This window comes from Carcharodon carcharias, chromosome 14 (genome assembly GCF_017639515.1).
Source record: "Carcharodon carcharias isolate sCarCar2 chromosome 14, sCarCar2.pri, whole genome shotgun sequence".
NCBI lineage: Eukaryota > Metazoa > Chordata > Chondrichthyes > Lamniformes > Lamnidae > Carcharodon > Carcharodon carcharias.
The window spans coordinates 95,470,718-95,495,025 of NC_054480.1; the positions used below are offsets into that span (position 1 = coordinate 95,470,718).

General features: G+C 44.5%; 1 protein-coding gene across 1 annotated transcript in view; it reads right to left on the minus strand.

Annotated features, from left to right (window-relative positions):
- Positions 1-333: 333 nt before the first annotated feature.
- Positions 334-24,308, minus strand: part of LOC121287554 (A-kinase anchor protein 2-like) — a 112,118-nt gene continuing 88,143 nt past the window's right edge. Inside the window, exons 4-7 of the mRNA XM_041205486.1 lie at positions 9,096-11,325; positions 5,375-5,538; positions 2,842-2,880; positions 334-942 (exon numbers count right to left, since the gene is read on the minus strand). Coding sequence (XP_041061420.1) covers positions 853-942; positions 2,842-2,880; positions 5,375-5,538; positions 9,096-11,325 — 2,523 coding nt within the window. The 3' untranslated portion in view covers positions 334-852. The remainder of the gene's footprint in view (positions 943-2,841; positions 2,881-5,374; positions 5,539-9,095; positions 11,326-24,308) is intronic.

The following is a 24,308-nucleotide window of genomic DNA, read 5'->3' on the forward strand; positions in this document are numbered from 1 at the left end:
GAGAGAGAAAATAGGGAACTGCAGACCAGCTAGCTTAACATCAATCATGGGCCAAATGCTAGAACCTGTTCTGAGGGACATGTTACCAGGACACTTAGAGAATCACAATGTGATTAAGCAGAGGTGACATGGGGAAGGATAAAAGGGAAATTGTGTCTGACAAATTTGTTCGGATTTTTTAAGAGACAACAGGAAAGATGGATAAGGGAGACCAATGGATGTAGTGTACTTGGGTTTTTGTTACACCCTCCCAACCTTCCCCCACCACACACAAACGTACACGCACGAACACATACATATATGCGGTGTGGAACTGCCCAGTGAAAGCACTTGTTACAGATACTGATTTATTGATGAGATTTTGTTTTAAGTAACGGCACACACGCAGGAATTTGCTTTGCTGCAAAGAATTAACTGATATTGTTAAGAACAATCAGCAAAGATTTTCATTCATAATTCTCATTATGGAAGCCAGGCTTGTTAATTCAGACCTGCTTTTCAAGTACTAATATGTTAATTCCAACAAAAAAAGGCAGCTGAGAGATCCAATGGTGTAAAGGGAATGGGTGAGGAAAGTCGGTTACCACCAAACAGTTGCCTACCATCTCGTTCACGGCTTCAAGAGTCATTCTCTTATTAAGGCTGTAAGAAAAGTAAGGCTGTGGCATTGGGCCTGAGCTGAGAACCCAAGGACACAGACAGGTAATCTATACAGTTGTATATACAAATACTCAGAGTCAAATCAGTTCAGAGTGCAAGAGGCAACTTCATTTCTATTCACCAGGCAGTGCTTTTCAGAATATTACTATAGATATATCTACAATTATATAACTTCAGGTCACAAGGATAGCTTCATTCATCCAGATGGTTGTTGAACATCCCAGCCTCCCAGCGCTGTGCCATTGCACTCTTACGTCGAGTTACTCTGGTAGATTCCAGCACCTAGAGCCAAGAGTCAGAAAGTCAGAATATAGAATTGGAAATTATCATCCAATGCCCTACCAACCAACATTACATTGACAGCCTAGGAGAACATGAAACACCCATCCTCAAGCCTTGAACAAATAAACCCTCCAGATGAACACTTTGTGAAAGGGTGATGAGCTGGATAGGCTGGAGTGTGCGTGTGTATATGTGAGAGAGAAGGTGGGGAGATGGATGGGGGACAGTGTGTGACAGAGGGTGTGGCGTTGGATGGGGTACAGTGTGTGTAGGGGGTAGGGAGTTGGATGGGGCACAGTGAGTAAGTGAGTGTTTGTGAGTCTGAAAGAGACAGAGAGAGAGAGAAGGGTGGACAGTTCGATGGGGTACAGTGTGTGTGACGGGGTGTGGAACAGTGTGTGTGAGAGAGAGGGTGTGGAGTTGGGTGTAGTACAGTGGGCTGGATTTTCGCTTCTGAGTGGCTAACTCACGTCGGGAAATTTCCCGAATCAGCAGACACGCCCTTGTTTAAAGGGCCCTGTTATATGTAATCTTCACTTTCGGGGCAGGAAAGATTGACCTGCTGACCCAGGAGGGCAGAGCACAGGTGGTCACAGGCCAACTGCCAAAGTGGGCTGGTTTGAAGGCCTACCTTGGATCTCAGGACTTTGTATTAAAAATGTTTAGGCCTTCTAGCTTCACCCCCTTACATACACTCACCTCCCAGCCCACTCCCTGCCACTTCAATGGTCCCTTCATACCCACTCACCCAGTGTGAACTATGTACAGAACCAATAAGCCAGATAACAATAATCAGAAATATTGAAATGCTAAGGAAAAAGAAACCCATTCTTTGAAAAAATCTGCTCAACCCTCTAAAAATTGTGTCAATCAAATAGGGTCATTATGGTATCAGTAACAGAAACTTTACCCATTTCACACCTCTTAAACTTGTCCAAATAAACATATATTCATTGACAAAAGAGATCTAGAAAGAATAACTTATTACCGCAAAGGTGTCAATAAAGCAGAGTAAACGTTCCACTTCAGTTTGACAAAAATAGTCCCCTGCTAAGCTAATGGATTTTATTGGAGCTCAGCCAAGCATTCATAATAAACCTCTCTGGGAACTGTACCACCAGAAACAGATGGCCAGATATCTGGTTCCCTACCTATGTTCATTATGACCTTCCAAACCCACGACTTCTAGTAGGGCAAGTGCAGCAGACACATGGGAACACAACCCTCTGCAAGTTCCCCTCCAAATCAATCACTATCTTGACTTGGAACCATAATCATTGTTCCTTCACTGTCACTGGGTCAAAAACTGGAATTCCCCCTCTAACACCACTGCGAGTGGACCTACACCACATGGACTGCCATGACTCAAGGCAGCTTACCATCATCTTCTCAAGGGCAATCAGGAATGGGCAACAAATACTGGCCCAGCCATGACACATGAAGGGATTAAAAACCCAGAACAATTGTCATTGCAAGTGGTTTAGAAAAAGCAGCGACATTAGTGGCAAGACACTCACTACTTAAAGAACACTGCACTCCCCAGTAAATCAGCAGCCAAGCAGTTAGTAATATGGAATAAAAACAAAAAAACTGCGGATGCTGGAAATCCAAAACAAAAACAGAATTACCTGGAAAAACTCAGCAAGTCTGGCAGCATCGGCGGAGAAGAAAAGAGTTGACGTTTCGAGTCCTCATGACCCTTCGACCGAACTTCGGTCTAAGGGTCATGAGGACTCGAAACGTCAACTCTTTTCTTCTCCGCCGATGCTGCCAGACTTGCTGAGTTTTTCCAGGTAATCCTGTTTTTGTGTTAGTAATATGGAATATTAAATTGAGCTAAGTTTATGGTATGCAACAGCTGGAATGACAGCAAGGCTGGCAATAACAAAAGGTAACTACCTCCATGTTGATGTCATCAGAAGCCTCAATACCAGCATACTAAAGTTAAAAACAAAACTTGCATCAGGACTTTGAGGACATGTCATTATAATAAACCCTAATAAAGTCAAACACAGTGTGACCCCTGTTGCCTGACTTCAGTTTCACAATTGTCATACCTATGATTTATCTTCAAATTGTTTACTAGGCCTGTTGATCTTCTGACATCTCAGTGAGGTCATCACATAGTTGCTAACCCTTGCTGCATTGTAGGTGCACAGCACCATTTAAACTGCCCTGTTGGTCATTACAAGGGCAGCAGGCGATGCTAGTGGCTACTGAGTAGCATGTTGAGCTTTACACTGGGAAGGAGAAGGGAAAGAGCAGAGACTATACCATCTCCCCCATTCTTCCTTTTCTAAAGGCAGGTCTCACAGAGGGCTACAATTTTACAGATGTCAACAGCCCTATGGTTCCTAACTGAAAACCTATTCTTCACAAATGAAGCTAACAGCTTATTTGTGTGAAACATTATAATCAAGCCCTAAATTCATAAATAATTCCCCAATCAGGAGCAGGATTCTTGGCTGAAGAACAGAAGCCAATGTGAGCTCATTGAAAACAGGTGATGGTACTTTGGTCAATGAAAATAAGGGAATGGCAGACATACTGAATAATTACGTCCTGCCTGTATTTAGAGCACAGAAGAAGGGTAACATGCCAACATCCCAATGAAACAAACACTGAATCACACCCTGGGACTCATCAAAATTAATGTAAACAAAATAACAGTAATGTAAACATTAATGACGTTAAGAGTGACAAATCTCAAAGACCGGGTAATTTCCAACCCAGGGTTTTACAGGAAGTCAGTGAGGACATTGCAGATACCCTAACTATAATCGTCCACAGTTCCCTCTATTCAGGGACCATTCTTTTAGATTGAAAATTTGAATATCTCACTCTGCTACTTAAGAAAGGTGAGTATACAGGGAGTTAACAACTTGTTAATCCAACATCTGTTGTCAGAAAATTACTAGAGTCAATAATTAAAGTATCAAGTGACTGAACACCTTGAAAAATTTCAGCTGATCAGAGAACCAACGTGGATTTATAAAGGGTTGGTCATGCCTGGCAAATCGGATTGATTTTTTTTTAAGAGATGACTGAAGTAGTGGACAGAGGAATGTCTATGGGTGTTAGTTATATAGATTTCCAGAAAACATTTGATAAATCCCTCATTAGAGACTCTTAACTAAAGCTGAAACCCATGGGACTGAAAGGAAATTATTGACCTGGTTTGGAAATTGGCTGAGCTGCCGGAGACAGAGTGTAGGGATAATGGATAGGTACTCTCATTGGCAGGATGTGTCCTACAAGGATCTGTGCTTAGGCCCCAACTGTTCACTGTGTTTACTAACGACTGGGAAAGAAAGCCACAGGTCCAAATTTGCTGATGACACAAAGACAAGTTACAGTTGTAAGCAGTGTGAATAAAAGCATAAAATTATAAAGAGATACTAATAGATCAAGAGAATGGGCAAAACTGTGGCAAATGGGTTTCAATGTGATATCATCCACTTTGGACCTAATAAGGACAGAACAAGGTACATTCAAAATGATGATAAAACAGAAACTCTGGAAGTCCAAAGAGATTTCGAGATCCAGGTACATAGTTCATTAAAACATCATGAATAGCTACAGACAATCAAAATGGTTAGACCACACCTGGAATCACTGTGAGAAGTTCTGGGCGCAACATCTCAGGAAAGATATATTGGTCTTGGAGATAATGAAATGTAGACTTACTGGAATGTTACCTGGACCTCAAAGGTTAAATTGTGAAGAGAGATTCCACAAATTTGATTGTATTCCTTGGAATTTTGAAGATTAAGGGGTTGCATAACAGGATATTAAAGGGAAACAGATAGGGTAGATAGAGAGAAACTATTTCAGACGGTTGGGAGTCTAGGATTACAGATCATAGTCTAAAAGTTTCAGGAGGTAAATTATGAAACACTCTTACACACAAAGAGGGGTAGAAGTTTGGAATTCTCCTCCACCAAAAGCAAATGATGCTAGATTAATTGGTAATTTTAAATTTGAGATTTTTGGATTTTTGTCAAAGATTAAGGGATTTAGGGAAAAGATGGATTAATGAAGTTAGGTTGCGGAGCAACCACGATCTCATTGAAAGGTGGAACAGTCTCAAGGGGCTCAATGGCCTACTCATGTGCCTGTGTTTTTAAGCCACAACTGTTCCTTTAAAGAAAATAATAATAATTAAGGTTGAAAATGTTCAGACATTGGAGTGATAAAGAAATGATAGTGATGTTATTAAATACCTCTTCACCACCACCAGTTACTTCTAGTTTAAATGAAATGGTCCTTGAGGTTGTAACTCTAATCACAGTCTTCCTTGCCCCACAAACCAACATCTATCGATGCTGGAAAGTTTATTTCTAGCTGTTCTGTCAAGTTGTTAAACGTAGATCATGAAAGTCTTTTCAGTTTGGAATATCTGCATGAATTTCTACTTAAACTTTCAACTTACTGAAGAGTCTTCCTTTTTCTCCCACGGCTTCCGCCTTTCCTGGCTCGGAATCATTTCTGGGAAACTTTTTGCTTGGTCACCATCTGAAGCCCCAGCTCTTGAAGGCTGTCCAGGAAATGCCAGATTTAAAGTGGAATTTGGGCTCTCTGGTGTGGAGGCGCTGGCTGCAGAGGGTTAACATATTTCCTTAAGTTAAAAAATGCCACATAAAAATAAATACAGGCAAAACATATACCTAACACAGGTACACACAAATACGCACCCAGCACAAGTATACACACTGCCATGAAGAGATATTCTATAATGTTATTGGAAATTATTTTTTAAAATAGAGTTCTAGTGGGGTCTGAGTCTATATATATATATATATATATATATATCTGTGTTTGTGTGGGGGTGGGGGGGGGGGGGGGGGTTGCTTACATCCAGCTAGTCTGGGTGCTTTGATGTTTAGCAGTTTTGAGATGTTAATTAGGTAAACATAAGGAGGGTCTAATAGAAGGTAAAGTGTAAATTTGCATTTGTTAAAAGAAACCATTCAAGACTGCAGGTGAAATCTTACACCTAGCTAGAAGACATCAAGCAATGTGTTTATTTTTTCAGCTTACTAATAAAATTGGTGGGATGAAGGGATATTGTTGTTAGAAGAGGTAAAGTTAAAAGCCTAATGATACAATGGAAATTTTAAATTCAAAGAGAAAGATATGTATAAAAGAGAAAGGAGATTATGTGTAAGGGAGAGGCATTTTAAGATCCAACAAGTGTGAGACGCCTCCAGCCTGTAAGCCTCAAGCTGCTGTCTGCAATAACCCAGAGCTGAAAGAAACTCGTTTTGAATGCGACTGTCCAGGGTGTGCTCTGCCAGGTGTCTGTTTAAATCTGAGTTTTATTGTTGCCTTAACGAGTATGTAACTGAGAGTCAGATAAATTAGGGGATTTTTGTAGTTATTATAGTAGTAATTTTGTACACATATGTATGTGTTTACAATCTTTCTTATATTAATAAATGTTTAGTTTAGTTTTACAAAAAATCTCGAGACTTGGTGGTCTTATTGCTACTGAATTGAAAGCCTGCATCTCGAAACTTACAATTTGCAAAAACGGGTTGTAACAGTTGTTTCAAGTTTCAATCTGGGATTTGACAACTCAACCTTTACCATCAGCTGTTTCATAATAACACCAATTCACACCCGGCACAAGTGTGCACACACCAACACACACCCGGCACAAGTGTACACACACCCGGCACAAGTGTACACACACCCAGCACAAGTGTACACACACCCAGCACAAGTGTACACACACCAGCGCACATCCGGCACAAGTGTACACAAGCGCACACCTGGCACAAGTGTACACACACAAGCGCACACCCGGCACAAGTGTACACACACACAAACGCACATGCGGCACACGTGTACACACACAAACGCACACCCGGCACAAGTGTACACACACAAACGCACACCCGGCACAAGTGTACACACACAAACGCACACCCGGCACAAGTGTACACACACAAACGCACACCCGGCACAAGTGTACACACACAAACGCACACCCGGCATAAGTGTACACACACAAACACACACCCAGCACAAGTGTACACACACAAACGCACACCCGGCACAAGTGTACACTCAAACACACACCCGGCACAAGTGTACACACAAATACACACCGGGCACAGGTACACACAAATACACATCCAACACACCAATACACAAACACACAGCAGACACCAACACATGCATACAATGACCAACACACAGGGCAGGATTTTCAATTGCCACAGTTGGAATTGGGTGAGGGCACAATTTAAAAATAGCGCTCCCGGAGGTGGTCTCTGGATCCCAATGTCTTGCGGATGCATCATGATGTTTAAATAGAGGGTGGCATTGGGAGGAATGGGAAGTTGCTCATCTCCAATTAACAGCTCATTGAGCTTGTTAGTAGACTGAGGGTGGTGGGGAAGCAAGAGGATGGAATTTTGATAGAGGTTTAGGAGAAGCTGAGCAGTCTGGGGCACATGAGTGTCCAGTTGTTAGGTTCATCACAGGGAGATCTGAAATATTGTTCTTAATTGATGAAAAGTGTCTGTTCATGGGGCTGCCGGCACCAAGTCATGTGCATTATTTCAGCCTTAATGCTGCTGATTCTCTAAGGAACAACCTGCTGTATTTGCCCCATCATTGTCACCGTCTGCCTAAGTTGCTGGTGTCAGGCAGGGAGCTCCTGCCTCCTGGAGGTTTTCTGCACTACCTACTGGGGCCAAACTCATCATCTGCTCAATTAGGGCATTAGTATTTGAAAATAGCTTTGCACGAGTTGAGACGTGGGATCAGGATCTGGAATTTACCCAGGCATTGGGTTTGTAACCCCAATCAGAAAATCTGACCCACAATCTCTCTCAAATCCACACATGCTACTCAAAGAAAGAGAAACAGAAAAATAAACCAGTCCATGTGAACAGAGCTACTTGGGGCTGTGACAGTGTGGAAACCCTATTGGGATTTGAGGGACACAATCATCAGAAAACACACTCTCTCAGGTTAAAGGGAAATCTTCCTATTAATCCAGTGTTGAGCAGAGCCACGATTGGGAGGAGAGCTAGGAGATCGAAGGTGAGGATGTGGAGGTGGGAATTGAGATCTGTTGATGGTGTTGAGGGGGTGATTGGGGCCTGGTGATGGTGGAGTGGAGGTAACAGGCACTCTGGGAAAAGGTTGTTTGGGGTGGGGGTGGGCCCCGCTTGTTGAGCCTTCATGGGCCTGGATCCAGGAGTTAGGTTTGAACACACTCACCTCATGAACCCTCCAAGCCTTCCCCTTCATGAAATTGCCTTGGATAAAGCTGGAAATGGACAGGTTACAGTGAATTTTGGTTGGGTGGGCGGTGGGGGTGGGGGGGGGGGGGGGGGTGGGGGTGGGGGGTGGGGGGGGGTGCGGGAGTGCGGCAGGAGCGTGACAGCAGTGCAGGGACAGCAGGAGGGCAGTAGTGAAGATGTGAGTGAGACAGTGTGAGTGTGGGAGGGGTAATGGGAGGGAGAGTGTAGGAGTGACCGTGGGAGGGAGAGAGAGAGAGGGATAGTCAGATTCTGCTGGAACACAGAGTGTCACTCCTCCATACAAAACTCAACTTGGGTCATTGTTCATTAAGGAAACCTGTGGCAATTCGCAGAACATCAGAGAATAAAACATGGGTACGCTGAAGCAAAGCCCATGGTTGTATCGTGTTCTATGCTTCTGATTCTTCTTTGCAGCTTTCATTGAGTCTATAGGACAGGAACAGGCCATTCGACCCAACTGATCCATGAAGCATTGGTGCTTCATATGTGCCTCCTCCCACCCTTCTTCATCTCATCCGATCAGCATAACCTTCTATTCCCTTCCCCCTCACATGCTTATCTCCTTAAATCGACACTATTCAGCTCAACTTCCACCAATACAAAATTAGCCTTTTATGGTCAGTGGGTGGGTTTTTAGCAGTTATTACATAGTTACACCTCATTCAACAAGGTGCAACTGGGTTTGGGGTGGGGGCAACTCAAGAACCCACCCCCTGGAGAAGCACAGAATCACTGACAGCAGCTTCTGCATTTCCATCTTATCCTCTGCATTGTGGACTCCAGACACTGCTGCCAATTTCAGGGCAGCAATGGCAGCAAATACCAGCAGTTTCACCATCATTACCACTGGAAGTTGCAGCCCAATACACTTACTTGAAGAAAGATTCCTAGCAGGCTGCTGCTTCAGTCTCCAAGCCCGCAGCTCCTCTTCCCGACGTTGCTCTTCCTCAATTTCCCGCTCAATCAGGAAGGTGGTCTGGCACTTCAATGGTCGCAGGATGTAAGGCTCTTCCTCACGAGTCGCCTGGCTTTCTGCCAACCTCATCACTGTGCTACATGTGGTGGGGTCCAGCTTTGAACTGCTTTTACTATACAGCTGATATTCTGGACTTTCCTGCAGGATCACTTTACATTCTGTTGCATTAACTTGGATTGTGTTGCTTTCTTCTGGAATGTTGGACATATCCAGAGATTCCGGTGAAGCAAAGCTAGCTGCCTTTGGGTGCCAGCATTGCTGTGGTACAACTGGCACGTCATCTATCTGCTGTTCAAATACCTTCTTGCGTTTTTCCACCTCTTCTGCAGTTCCTTTATCATACAAGCCCTTAACTTTACCCTCTTGTCTCAACTTCTCTTCCCTCTTTGAATCCATTTCAATTTCTCGCTGAACAAAAAAGACCATTCGGTTTTTGTCTTTTGATTTTGAGAAAGGAGATGTTGGAGGTATTTGAGATAACATTGGCTTTGTCTTAATTTGCACCATTTCCTCAGAGCTTCCCAACTTCCTAATTCCTCGCTCCTTCCGAAGACTCTCTTCCCTTTCCATTGCCAATCGGATTTCCTTCTCAATGGGTGTTTCAAGCATTAACTTCTGGTCAGAGGATTCAAAAGCTCCGCTGTTACCAGTTCCAATGTTCAACATCTCATTTGATGCCCCACCATCACTTGTATACCCATAACTGTAGTCATTGACCATCTCCCCCAGTCCAGAGTCAAGGTCATCAATTGACGAGTACACAGGCAGATTCTGCCGGGTTTCACCATCACGATTTTCCACAGTTGCAACGTTTTCAGCAGCGAAGATGCTATTACTTTTAGTGGAATGCTCATCCGTGTTCCCCTTCTCTTCATCAGGGATGTAATCAACTCTAACGGCCTCTAGAGTGACCACTGGATTTGTGCCCAAAACACCAGTGCCCTTGCAGGGAAGAGGTTTACTTGATTCAGACAAGCTGGGAGAATTGTTCGAGATCCTGAGGGGTTCAACAGAGAGTCTTGGACTCCCAGGGACTACTTGCTGTGACTTTTCCATCTCGAGGAACTGCTGCCGAGCAGCAGTGAAGTTTATTTGTTCAGTGTTGATGCCTTCAGGATGAGTGATGAAGGATTCTTTAGGGAAAGATGATGAATTGGCTTCTATACTGGACATACAAGTTTCATCTTCTTTCTGCATGGAATCAAGCGATAGTTTCTCCTCCATATCTAATTGCTCTACTGAACCCCATCTCTCAGCAATGGTGGCGTTCTTCTTCATGGCTTGGTTTCTAATAATCGCTCTCCTCTCCTTTGCAAGCATTTCATCATCAGCCGTTCCTTTAACGATAACCGTTTGGTATTTTCCTTCATCGTCAGAAAAAAGCTTTGTTGGCTTTTTCTCCACATGGTAAGTCCGAAGGTCAAAGTTGGCTTCTCTCTTTATGGTGGCTAATTTTGTGGAGCGGGCACAAGCTTCCTCGTGCTCTGTCTCTGAGGAAATTCTACCTCTCCGTCTATCATTAACTGAAGTGTCCTGATCATCTGTATCTGGGTGTTGAATGACAGAAACCTTCCTTGCGTGAATTATGACATCGTTGCTACAATCAATCTCAGATGTAGGAGTGACAGAAACAGAAGATCCTGAATCTACCAGTGTGATTGGATTTGAATTGAGACACAGCAAATGTGTTCCATTTTCAAGAGTTGAATATGAACAATCAAGCTCGACAAATGGCCCATTCTTGGTGCTGAAGTCATTTCCCTCAGTTCCCTCCATTGGGACAGAGGGATTTTCTCCCAGTGAACCCTCAGTGAGAATAAGCGTCTGTGGGTCCTTGGGGAAAACAGATTCTTTCTCCCCTCCCTCCTTCAGTCCAAACTCATCATCCGTCTGCTCTTCCAGCCAATCGCTGAATCCTGTTGGGGTCTCCCTTGTATCTTTGCAAGGAACCCGATCTTGCTCCAAATCCTCGTTCTGCACAAGTTTACCTTCTGGAATTCTTTCCAGCTGAGTATTGGAGTTTAGCAGACTCCCGTACACTGGATCCCTGGAAGTGGTAGCACTCAGCTGAGACTCCACCTCGTTCACCGCAGGCACCTCTACTGGAATCCCCAAAATCCCTGGCTTCTGTTAAAGACAAAAAGGATATTTCACACCGAGAAGTCACATACTGCCTGTGACAGCCCTATTCACAGCACTGGGTTAGGAAGGAAAGTGTTAGGGATCACAGTACATACTAACAGTGAAACTGCACCAGTTAAAATTAAACATGCATTAGACAGCTGGTCTCAAATGTAGAACACAATTCCCATGGTGATTGTAACTAATATTAGGAGTCAAACTAACAAGAACACATACGACTGAAGAACTTAACTGCTCCAGAATGGAGTACACTAACTCTATATATGGCCAGTCAGGGGATACATGTGGGAGAGAAAATTTTCTAATGGCTGGGTTTGATCATAGGTCTGAGAGACAGGTTGACCAGTATCCTGAAATTTCTAGAGAGAAATGTGTGTGTGTGTACGCGTGCGTGCACATGTGTTTGGCCAGGCACCTGTATGTACATACAACTGTGCATATCCATGTACTGGGTATGCAATGACAATCCTCCTCTCCTGCTAACACTCACAGCTTTTGCCGACATAATGAGCACCCATAAGCACTCACAGCTGCCCACATTCTGAAGCTTTCCTAACTCCAGCCCTTTTACACCAGCCATGCTGGACCTCACCAGCCCTGCAGACCACACCCATGGCCACTCGCCTTACTGACAGGAACTGTTGACCTCTGCAGTTGCGCCTGCTCAAAGCCTCAAGAAAGCAGACCATCTTTCTGCACTATGGCCCTAGCCAACAGCCCCTCACAGCTCACACCCGGACAAAAAAGCTGTGGACAGGCATCAAGCAGAGTGATTCTGAGTTGGCACCAGGGCCAATGCAGACACATCCACATGCCCAAGAGGGACTGTTGCAGTGCGATGGGCTATGCAGCTCAGATCAAGGATCTGTCCAACCTTCAGCTTTAACATGTGGAGTTGTTGTTGGCCTGCTGAAGACTCTTTTTACTAAATTGACTATTTGTAGCACAAAGCAAGTCATTGTGCTAAATAGTTCTCTATATCCATCCCTAATTGACTTTGCAAATCATATGTATGCACAAGGGAAGATTATCTGATTCTTATAAATTGATTATGAAAACCGTGGATCGTGTTCACAGAAGCTTGTGTATTTCAATTTGAACACTGGTGGCAGTAATAATTCAAATTTAAAGTGACTACCAGTGAATTATACACAGTTATAGCAAGGATGGTGGTGCATTGGTAATGTCACTGCACTAGTAATCCAGAGGCTCAGACTAATGCTCTGGGGACCTGGGTTCAAATCCCACCATGGCAGCTGCTGCAATTTAAATTCAATTAATTAATAATTCTGGAACTATAAACTAATCTCGTAGTGACCATAAAACCACCGGATTGTTGTTAAAAACCCATTTGGTTTATCTTTTAGGCAGGGAAATCTGTCACCCAGTCTAGTTTCAGACACACAGCAATGGCCTCTGAAATGGCATAAACTATTCAGTAGAGTGATTAGGAATGGGCAATAAATGTTGTCCTTGCCAGTGACACCCACATCCCAAGAATGAATTAAAAACCATTTGATGGCAGATTGGGGGCAGCTACCTTGAAGACAAAAGTCTTGCAGCAGCCCCCTCCTTCCTTACACACAGAACAGTCATAACAGAGTCAGGCATTGGGTAGCGCAGCCGAGAGAGGCCTGGGGATGACCTGAGCAGTCCATAGCCACCAATAAAGAGGTGGCTCATTATCCAGAGGAACAATGGTAAACAGCTAAGTATCACTGTATAGCCAGGAACAGAGAATGTTAGCTTGGCAACAAAGGAGGTTGAGGAGAGATTTCCTTGAGGTGTATAAAATTATGAAGAGTCTAGATTGAATGATAGAAAGGACCACAACAGGAAAAGCGGCCCAACCATGGCTAACAAAAGAAATTGAGGACAGTATTAGATCCAAAGAGGAGTCATATAAAGTAGCTAGGATAAATAGCAAGCCTGAGGATTGGGAGCAGTTTAGAATTCAGCAAAGGAGGGCCAAGAGATTGATTAAGAGGATAAAAACAGAGTATGAGAGTAAACTTGCAAGGAACATAAAAGCGGACTGTAAAAGCTTTTATAAGTAAGTAAAATGAAAAAGATTAGTGAAGACAAATGTAGGTCCCTTACAGTCTGAAACAGGAGAATTTATAATAGAGAACAAGGAAATGGCGGAGCAACTAAACAACTGCTTTAGTTCTATCTTCACGATGGAAGACACAAATAACTTTCCAGCAATACTAGAGAATCAAGGGTCTAGTGAGAAGGAGGAATTGAATGAAATTAGTATTAGTAAAAAAAAATTGCTGGAGAAATTAATGGGACCGAAAGTCAGTAAATCCCCAGGGCCCGATAATCTACACCCCAGGGTACTAAAGGAGGAGCCATGGAAATAGTGGACGCGTTAGTTGTCATCTTCCAAAATTCTGTAGATTCTGGAACAGTCCCAGCAGATTGGAGAGTGGCAGATGTAACCCCACTATTTAAAAAAAGAGGGAGGGAGAAAACAACAAATTGAAAACTGGTTAGCCTAATCTCAGTAGTAAGGAAAATGCTAGAGTCTATTATAAAGGGTGTGATAACAGCACATTTAGAAAATGTCAACAGGATTAGACAAAGTCAACATGGATTTATGAAAGGGAAATCATGTTTGACAAATCATGTTTTTTGAGGACATAACTAGCAGAATAGATAAGGGAGAACCAGTGGATGTGATGTATTTGGATTTTCAGGAAGCTTTTGATAAAGTCCTACATAAGAGTTTAGTGCGTAAAATTAAAGCACACGGGATTGGGGGTAATATATTGGTATGGATTGAGAATTGGTTAGCAGATAGAAAACAGAGCAGGAATAAATGGGTATTTTTCGGAGTGGCAGGCGCTGACTAGTGGGGTAATGCAGGGATCAGTGCTTGGACCCCAGCTACTCACAATATATATCAATGATTTGGATGATTTGAATGTAATATTTCCAAGTTTGCTGATGACACGAAACTAGTTGGGAATGTGAGAGATGAAGAGGGTGTTAAGAGCCTTCATTTAGACAGGTTGAGCGAGTGGGCAAATGCTGAATAACGTGGATAAGAGTGAAGTTATCCACTTCGGTAGGAAAAACAGAATGGCAGAATATTATTTAAATAGTGATAGATTGGGAAATGCTGATGTACAAAGGGACCTGGGTGTCCTTGTACACCAATCACTGAAAGCAAGCATGCAGGTGCAGCAAGCAGTTAAGGCAGCAAATGGTATACTGGCCTTCATTGCGAGAGGATTTGAGTACAGGAGCAAGAATGTCTTACTGCAGCTGTACACGGCCTTGGTGAGACCACACCTGGAGTATTGTGTGCAGTTTTGGTCTTTTTACCTAAGAAAGGAAATACTTGCTGTAGAGGGAGTGTAGCAAAGGTTCACCAGACTGATTCCTTGGATGGCAGGATTGTCTTATGAGGAGAGATTGGGCTGACTAGGCCTGTATTCACTGGCGTTTAGAAGAATAAGAGGAGATCTCATTGAAACGTATAAAATTCTAACAGAGATGGACAGGCTGGATGCAGGGATGGTCTCTCCACTGGCTGGGGGTCAAGAAAAAAGGGTCACAATCTCAGGATATGGGGTAGGCCATATAGGGCTGAGATGAGGAAAAACTTCTTCACTCAGAGGGTGGTGAATCAATGGAATTCTCTACCACAGAAAGCTGTGGAGGCCAAGTCACTGAAAATATTTAAGAAGGAAATAGATAGATTTCTAGACTCTAAAGGCTTCAAGGGGTATGGGGAGAGCATGGGAGTACGGCATTGAGATAGAGGATCAGCCATGATCATATTGAAAGGTGGAGCAGACTCGAAGGGCCAAGTGACCTACTCCTGCTCCTATTTTCTATGTTTCTATGACCTACTTCTGTTAGCAGAGAGGTCAGTAACCAGAGAACATAGACGTAATTGGTAGAAAGATTAAAGGGGAGTTGAGGAGTAAATTTTTCACAGAGGAATCTGGAATTGACTGCCTGTAGGTTTGCTATAGGCTGAAATGTACATCTTATTGAAATAACACTTGGATATGCACATGTGCACTAGAGGGCTCTGCACCAAGAGTGGGAAAGTGGGATTAAGCTGGATAGCTCTTTATTGGCTGGCACAGACTGAAAATGGGCTGATTAGCTTCCTTCTGTGCCACAAAATTCAATTATTCCATGAATAGAGGTCATGTGGAAGCCATACAGGGGTGGAGGGAGGGGTGGGGTGATTAAAATTGGGGACCTTCAAAATGCTAGAATGGAAGGATTGCAGAGATGACAAACATTTGCAGAGAAAGGCAGGAGCAAAGTTATGGAGAGGTTTCAAAGATAAACACTTTAAAATCAAGGCATTGCCAAGACAGCAGCCAACGTGGGTCAGCGATCATAAAGGTCATGTGTGATCAGGGTTTGTTGCAAGTTAGGATACAAGCAGCAGGAGTTCTGGATGAGCTGAGGTTTATGAGGATGTAAGGAGGTTAGTCAGGAGAGTAGTGGAATAGTCACGTCTAGACATAAATGCGGGTCTCAGCAGCAGATGAGTTGAGGCGGGGTGAAGTCAGGGCAATCTTAATTGAGTGAAATAGATGTCTTAGTGATGGGACAGATATGAATTCAGAAGCTCATCTCAAGGTCAAATGTCACACCAAGGTTGCAAACAGACTGTTGCCAGGGTGGGGAATAGAGTCAGTAGCAAGGGAATAGAGGGGGCTAGCACTGAACAGAAACTAAACTGGACCATGTGTGCGTGCGTGTGCGCGGGGGGGGGGGGGGGGGGCGCGCGAGCGGGCGTGGGGCCGAGTGAGCACAGGGGGCTGAGCAGGTTTGAGAGCGTATGTGTGTGCACGAGAGAGAGTGAGAAACCTTCAGCATATAACTGGTGTTAGTAACAGCAGCAACTGATTTTTCTTCTAACTTGGGAGGTGGCCGATGACAAAAAAAGACAACACCACCACACAAAAAAAATTCCTCATCAAAGCTGGGGGAGCCTCCTGATTAAAGTGCAGACAGCACTCCTTCCAATACTCTGGAGAGATTTTAGTTATAATTTTTAAAATAGATATTTATTTGTTACTCCATGGCTACAAGAGCAGGTCAGAAGCTGGGAATCCTACATAGAGAAACTCACCTCCTGATTCCCCAAAGCCTGTCCACCATTTACAGGGCACAAGTCAGGAGTGTGATGGAAACTCCCCATTTGCCTGGATGAGTGCAGCTCCCATAACACTCAAGAAGCTTGACACCATCCAGGACAAAGCAGCCCACTTGATTGGCACCATATCCACAAACATTCACTCCCACCACCACTGACGCACAGTAGCAGCAGTGTGTACCATCTACAAGATGCACTGCACAAATTCACCAAAGCTTCTTCGACAACACCTTCCAAACCCACAACCGTGACCATCTAGAAGGACAAGGGCAGCAGATACATGGGAACACCACCACCTGGAAGTTCCCCTCCAAGCCACCCTTCACCCTGACTTGGAAATATATCACCGTCCTTTCACTGTCATTGGGTCAAAATCCTGGAACTCCCTCCCTAACAGCACTGTGGGTGTACCTACACCACAGGGACTGCAGCGGTTCAAGAAGGCAGCACACCATCACCTTCTCAAGGGCAATTAGGGATGGGCAATAAAGGCTGGCCCAGCCAGTGAAGCCCACCTCCTGTGAATGAATTTTTAAAAAGCAGAGTTCATGGCAGGAACCAAATTCACTGATTTCAGACTTCCCAGTACTTTTAATTTCTGTTCATCTAAAACAGAATGTCAGATAAACAATGTGACAAATCAAAAGCAGTGGTGGAATCTAGAAGAGGTGGTGGTGGTGAGGTAGAGCGGAGTGTTGTCAGTGTACATGTAAGCACTAACACTGTGCTTTCAGATCCTGTCACTGAGGGGCAGCATGTAGATGAGAAGTAGGAAGGGTTTAAGGGTAGATCCTTGGGGAACACGAGAAGCTATGGGACAGGAGCAGGAAGGGAAACCATTGGGAGTAATTCTGTGGCTACGATTTGATAGATAAGAACAGAGCCGGGGAGAGCAGTCCCACCCAGCTGGACAACAGTGGAGAGGTGTTGGAGGAGGTTGGTGTGGTCAAACTGTGTCAAAGGCTGCAGATAGGTCGAGAAGGATGAGGGAGGGGGGGGAAGTTTACCTTTGTCACAGTCACATTGGATATCATTGGTGACTTTGATTTTTCTGTTACAGTAATGAGGTGGAAACCTGATCGCAGGGATTCAAACATGGAGTTCCGGAAAAGATTGGCACAGATTACCAACACATCCAAGGACTTCAGTAGAAAAAGAAGTTGAGATAGGAGCTGTAGTTTGCCAAGGACAGTAATCTCAATGGTGTTTTTTTGGTAAGGCAGAGGTTTGTGATGACGGGAGAAATAAAGGAGAGGGGGACAGTCCCGGATATCAGATCAGATAAGCCAGGTAGCATTAACAGTTTGATAAGGAAAGGTTGTTGCACTTTTGCAGTACAGCTGTTCTGTCGAGGTTGGGGTTGAGACACATTTGGAGACAGAGGGAACACTTGGAACTTTATAGCAAAACTGATCAGGTACTGGGGGGGGCTTCAACACAGGTTCTGGGTGCCTGAAATGGGGAGAATTCCACTGCTCAGAACTGAGACACCTAAACTCTGCCATGGCAAAAAGCACAGGAACGAAGTCCAATGGACGTAAAGGCAATTACCAGCAATACAAGGACAGGTATAACGCAGGACACGTGACAAGCTTGTCAATGAAGTCCAATTCAGAGCAGTCCAACAGTGCAACAAGGTGTCATTGAACCTCTGTCAGGTCAGTATCTCAGCAACACGTTTACCAGAAACTGCAGCAGAGCAGTAAAGTTTAGACCTTTAAAGGGAATTTAAATGGTTCTGTACTGCCTGCTCTTAGCGCACAAACCTCGGAATTCCAAAGGTTCATGAACCTCAAAGATTTAAAACAATGTGAAATGAATCAATAACTGATTTCTGCTGCTCACAGATCAGTTATGGAGTTGTTCATGTGTCTTTACAGGTCACAGCAGTTCCCCAACCCAAAAGTCTAACACTGCCCTAAAGTTCACTTGGTTGCTTTCCTGCACCATCGTGGTCAGTTACAGTGACAGAAGCAGCATTCAGCCTAGGAACTGGTTCGCAAAGATGCCTCCTGGATTAAAGCTGAAACAGTCCAAGGAGAAAGGGGCCTGTAGAATACTGGCTGGAGTCAGTAAAACTGCCTTGAGCTCCAACTCAAAGGGCATTGTGACAGAGGAGCAGAAACGGATTGATTACACTGCATAGTCCTGTCCCTCCTGATCCAGTTTTGCGGGAAGTGATACTCAACTCTTGCCTGCCTTTCACTGCCATGTTTCCTAACCTTTGTGAAACACATCCAGTAACAGACAAAACCAGAATCCCAATTGCACTGTCAGAACCTGATTTAAATCTGTTCATAAAGTGACCTGTCTCTCTATGAAGGAACACTCAGGTTACACAAAACCCATCACTATAAACATGGAAGTGGGAACATGTGCAGCCTGTTAGGACTCACCTTCAATTTTTTAAACTTGCCCATGGTGAGGAGCTTAATACTTAGACCAGGGGTGGGGGACCTTTTTCTTATCACAGGCCATTCACACACAGACAAAATCAGCTGTAAGCCATACACACAAAAATCAATAAAAACTGCATTGTCAATTTGTAACCTGCTGGTTTGAGCTCTTCCCACAGAACAGCAACTACAGTCAAAGGTAGGCTTGGCCTAAATAGCCAAGTGGTTATGGTACTGGGTTTGTAACCCCAAGATCAAGAGTTCAAATCTCACAATGGCAAACTATGAAACAATGTAATTTCATCTGAAACAGATGGAAACGGGTTTGTACTCAAAAGAGTTACAGTCAAAGGTAATGTTTCTCAGCATTCCCGGTCTCATTCTTTTTGTTTAAATTGCATGGCAAGTTTCCCAACCCAAAAATCTAACACTGTCCTAAAGTTGACTCGGGACTTGGCTGTTTCCCCACACCACCGTGATCAGTTACAGTGACAGATGAGCAGCCATGCTGTCACCATGAGTTTGTACAGATCTCACACAAAATAGCAGCTGAGACAACAAAACATAAAGTAATTATTAGTAGTAAGATCCAGTACCATATTCAGACTCTACACATAACATCCGAGCTAATTTTCATTTTTAGAAATCTTGTTGCAGGCCAAATGCGGCCCACGGGTTACAGGCTCCCCAACCAGATTTAGACCAAACCTTCTAACCTGGATATTGCTAGTACATTATCAACAAAAGATAACAACAACAGTGGTCTTCCAGGGAACAATTTCTGAGGCTTGAACAGATAGCTCTGCCCAGTCATCATCAGTCAATATCCCGGAATCTGTGATGTCACTTTTGGAACAACATTAACTCAAGGATGCAGGAGGTTAAAGAGACGCTTCCTATCACCTCCCCAGGGTGCACAGAGGTAGACAATAAATGAGACCTTGGTAGCGATGTCCACATCCAAGAATAAAAACAAAAAGTTCTGGGGCTCAGCAACGTTTCGAAAAGTTGCTATTTGATTGGAACTGGCTTTTTAAAAAATAGTGCTTTTCACAATCTCAGGACATCTCAAAGTGCTTTCCAACCAATGAAGTTATAGTCACTACTGTGAGATAGGGAAATGGTTAATTTAGTGAATAAATAAATATTTAACAGTTTTTAGTTTAACATCTTTCAGCCAAATTAACAAGAATCCCAGAGAACCAACAAAGTTGCTTTGTGATATTTTGCCTGTATCCACACAGTGTGGAACAATAAAGAAAGACTATAATTAGTTCCCAGAAGTACACACCCAGATGACTGAACATGTCCAGTATAAAATAAGAGTTAAAAAGTTACAAATTTTGGGTCCACCCTAAGTTTTTTGCTTTGTTTATTGCCTTGGCCTCCCCATTAATTTGCAGAGTCCTCTACTGCCTAATCGTCAGCTAAGTAGCTGTGTGAGCCAGTGATTGGAACATAATACCTTCATGGAGCGATCTACATTCTGTGATTGTGCATATACAACCACTGATATGCACTCCACTGAGATGGAGCCACGTCACCCAGGGAGACATTTAATCTTACATGTAACATATGAATAACTGGAATACAATTTTCACATGAGAGAGTTAACCAATTGTCCATTGTTCTTTGCATCAAAATAATTAAATATGTTTCCCCTTTGAAATGGGTCTCAGCCACTGTAAAGACAGTTGCCTTACTCTACCTAAGAAAGTGATGCTTGCATATCTCATTTTGACTGTTCTAGACATTGGCTAAGTAAGGTAAGAGGTGAAGAGCCAGCAAGCCTCGCTCTTTGCCTTGGAGCTTCCAAGATCATCATCCGACTCAGACTCTGGTCCAGAGTCCGCTCCGTGGAGCAGGATGAGACATGCTCATGTTTCTTCTTCCAAAAGATAGAGAGAGTGTGCTCTGTGATCAACAGCCTGAAGGAAGAAGATGGCTCAGTAAAATCATCGCAGTCTGACATTCTGAGGATGAGCAAATCCTTTTATGCCGGATTGTGTGACATGAAGACCATGCACAGCACGGCCTCCTAGTCCTTCCTGTCTGCTATCAGGGAGGTCTTAGACGACAGTACACGGGAGAGTCTGCTCAAACTGCTAACTCCAAATGAACTGCCTAAGTTCCTAGAGTCCATCGAGAAGAGTAAAACTCCCAGAAACAATGGTTTACCGGCTGAGTTGTATTGTATATGACTGGATCAGCCCAGACCTGCTAGAAGTGTACGAGAGTATGCTCCTGGCTGGCAGCATGTCAGAATCCATGAGGAAAGGCATCATCACCCTCATCTACAAGTGGAAGTGGGAAAGGGAGGATATTAGAAATTGGTGACCCATTTCACTGCTGAATGAGGACTATAAGATTCTGTCCAAGGTCATCGCCAATCGGGTCATCTCTGCTCTGGAGTTGGTGATCCACCCTGACCAGACCTGTGCTGTGCCAGGCAGGAAGATCTCTGACAGCCTTGCACTACTCAGGGATACGATTGCCTATGTATGGACAGGGGTGTGGATACCTGCCTCATCAGCCTGGACCAGAACAAGGCCTATTACAGACTATCTCACACCTACATGGTGGATGTGCTCTCCAATATAGGGTTTGGGGAGAGAATCCGCAACTGGATCCAACTGCTCTACACTAACATCAGTAGCGCAGTCTCAATCAGAGGGTGGGAATCAGACAGCTTTCCAATTAAATCTGGAGTCAGGCAGGGCTGCCCTCTCTCCCCTGTTCTGGTTGTGTGTTGCATAGAACCCTTTGCTGAGTCCATCAAGAAAGATCCAGGCATAAGAGCTGGGAGTGACGATCCCAGGCAGCGGAGGCATGCGGGCCAAAGCCTCCCTGTACATGGACTGCTCGGATCCGCTGTCGGTGCGCAGACCAATCAACATATGCAGCCAGTTCAAACTGGCCTCGGAGCCAAAGTAAAATTGTGGCAAGAGCGAGGCCATGTTCTTTGGGAACTGGGCTGACCGATCCCTTGTCCCCTTCACCGTCAGGTCAGACAGCCTGAAGGTGCTGGGGATATGGTTCAGAGGGACCAGGGCATGCATTAGAAACTGGAAGGATCAAGGGGCTATGGTGAAAAGAAAACTGGGCATGTGGGAGTGATGCTCCCTCTCCATTGTGGGTAAGAACCTGGTCATCAGGTGTGAGGCACTCTCGCTGTTGCTGTACATGGCGCAGGTCTGGACCATTCCAGACTCCTGCACAATGGCGATCACCCAAGCCATCTTTCGCTTTATCTGGAGCTGGAAAATGGATAGTGCCCATATGGACGCGATGTACAAGCCTCTAGATAAAGGGGGAAAAAACGTGCCCAACATATTGATGGCCACCTTTGCGTGCAGCTGCACACAAGTGTAGACCCTTGGTATGCAAACACCAAGTGTCACTACGTGCTGAGGTTCTACCTGTCCCCGGTGTTGTGAAGGATGGGTCTGGCCATGCTGCCGCGGAACGCTTCAAGTAGTTGGACCGTGCCGTACCACCTCTCCCTCGTGGAAAAATTTATGCAGAGAAACACCTTTGACCACAAGTCCATCAGGCAGTGGTCGGCACGTAACGTCTTAGAGGCCCTGCAGGAATAGGAGGTAGTGGATCCTGTCGGATGGTTCCCCGAACAGACTGCCAAAGTCATTTGGCAGAATGCCTCATTGCCAGAACTTTCCAACAAGCGCCAAGATGTAGCTTGGCTGGTGGTGAAAAAGGCACTCCCCATCAGATCCTTCCTACACGCCAGGAGTCTTGCCCCCTCTGCACATTGCCCTCGAGGTGGCTGTGGTGGGGAAGAGGCTGTGGTTCACATCCTTGTGAAATGTGCCTTTGCAAAGAAGGTCTGGAGAGAGATGCAGTGGTTTCTGTCGAGGTTCATCCTGAGCAGTTCAGTGACACAGGACTCTGTTCTCTACGGGCTGTTCCCAGGGACACACACCGAGACAAACATCAACTGCAGCTGGAGGATCATCAACTCGGTGAAAGATGCTCTTTGGTCTGCCCGAAACTTGTTGGTTTTCCAGTGCAAAGAGTTGTCCCCGACAGAGTGTTGCAGACTGGCACATTCCAAGGTCCAAGACTACGTGCTGAGGGACACACTAAAGCTTGGGGCAGCCACCGCAAAGGCCCAATGGGGAGAAGTCACTAAGGACTTTCAGCCATAGTGCACTGGGGGCTGGGAATTGTATAGACCCCTCGGTACATTCATGTTGAATGTATGCAGTGAATATTACACGTATGACAATTGTATCAAAGCACTTCAGGGTGCAACATGATCTAGGTAGAAAACTTGAATAGTATTGTACTGTCTATTATAGCCACTTTGAAATGTTTTGTAATGTTCTTTTGGATATTCTTTTAGTATATTTTGGCAAATAAAAAATTCTGCAGCAGGAGAGAGAGGGTGAGGATGAAGGGGAGGGTCTGAAAACATTTGTTGGGTGTTTTAGAAAACTGCCTATTGTTTCAAACTGAATGTACTTGGAAATCTCATTTGCATTCCACATAGTGAGCTTAATCACTAACCCAGATCACTTGTGAGAACTAACCCTCTGTGCAACTGACTTCACAGCAACATCATTATATAAAGTAAACCAACATTCCCTCCAAGCTGAATCGGTAACAATCTCCAAAAATTGCAGTTGCGTTGGTGAGAGGGAGTTTCATTCTACATTAAGTTCAATACTCATTGTGTTTTTGAAAACAATTGCAGTATTTCACAGGCAGAGTGCTGAATATTCATCTTTGGTTTGGGAAGCAGGAGTTGGACCATTCCCGATGTCACATTCCTGACTTCAGAAAGTCAGACCATTTAGCTGGACTCTGGGTGTCGGAGTTGGGCTGGAGTCAGGGCTCTCACATTCAGATGCAGGCCTGAGATGGAAATGGAGGTGGGTGGATGGCGAGGCCAGCAGGTTAGAAGGACTGTCACCATTCACTGAGACATCGACCCAGTTCTCCACTTGGTTGTTAGGTCCTCTAACCCTCACTCCCACCCACATCCCATGCCCCTCAAATCCCCCATACCCCCTCCATAACACTTCATATTCCCCCAAACCTCCTCATATCCCCCATCATAACCCCCATAACTCCTCATATCCCCCATCATAACCCCCATAACTCCTTATATCCCCCATACCCCCTCCATAACCCTTCATATCCCCCATACCCCCTCCATAACCCTTCATATCCCCCATACCCCCTCCATAACCCTTCATATCCTCCATACCCCCTCCATAACCCTTCATATCCCCCATACCCCCTCCATAACCCTTCATATCCCCCATACCCCCTCCATAACCCTTCATATCCCCCATACCCCCTCCATAACCCTTCATATCCCCCATACCCCCTCCATAACCCTTCATATCTCCCATACCCCCTCCATAAACCTTCATATCCCCCATACCCCCTCCATAAACCTTCATATCCCCCAT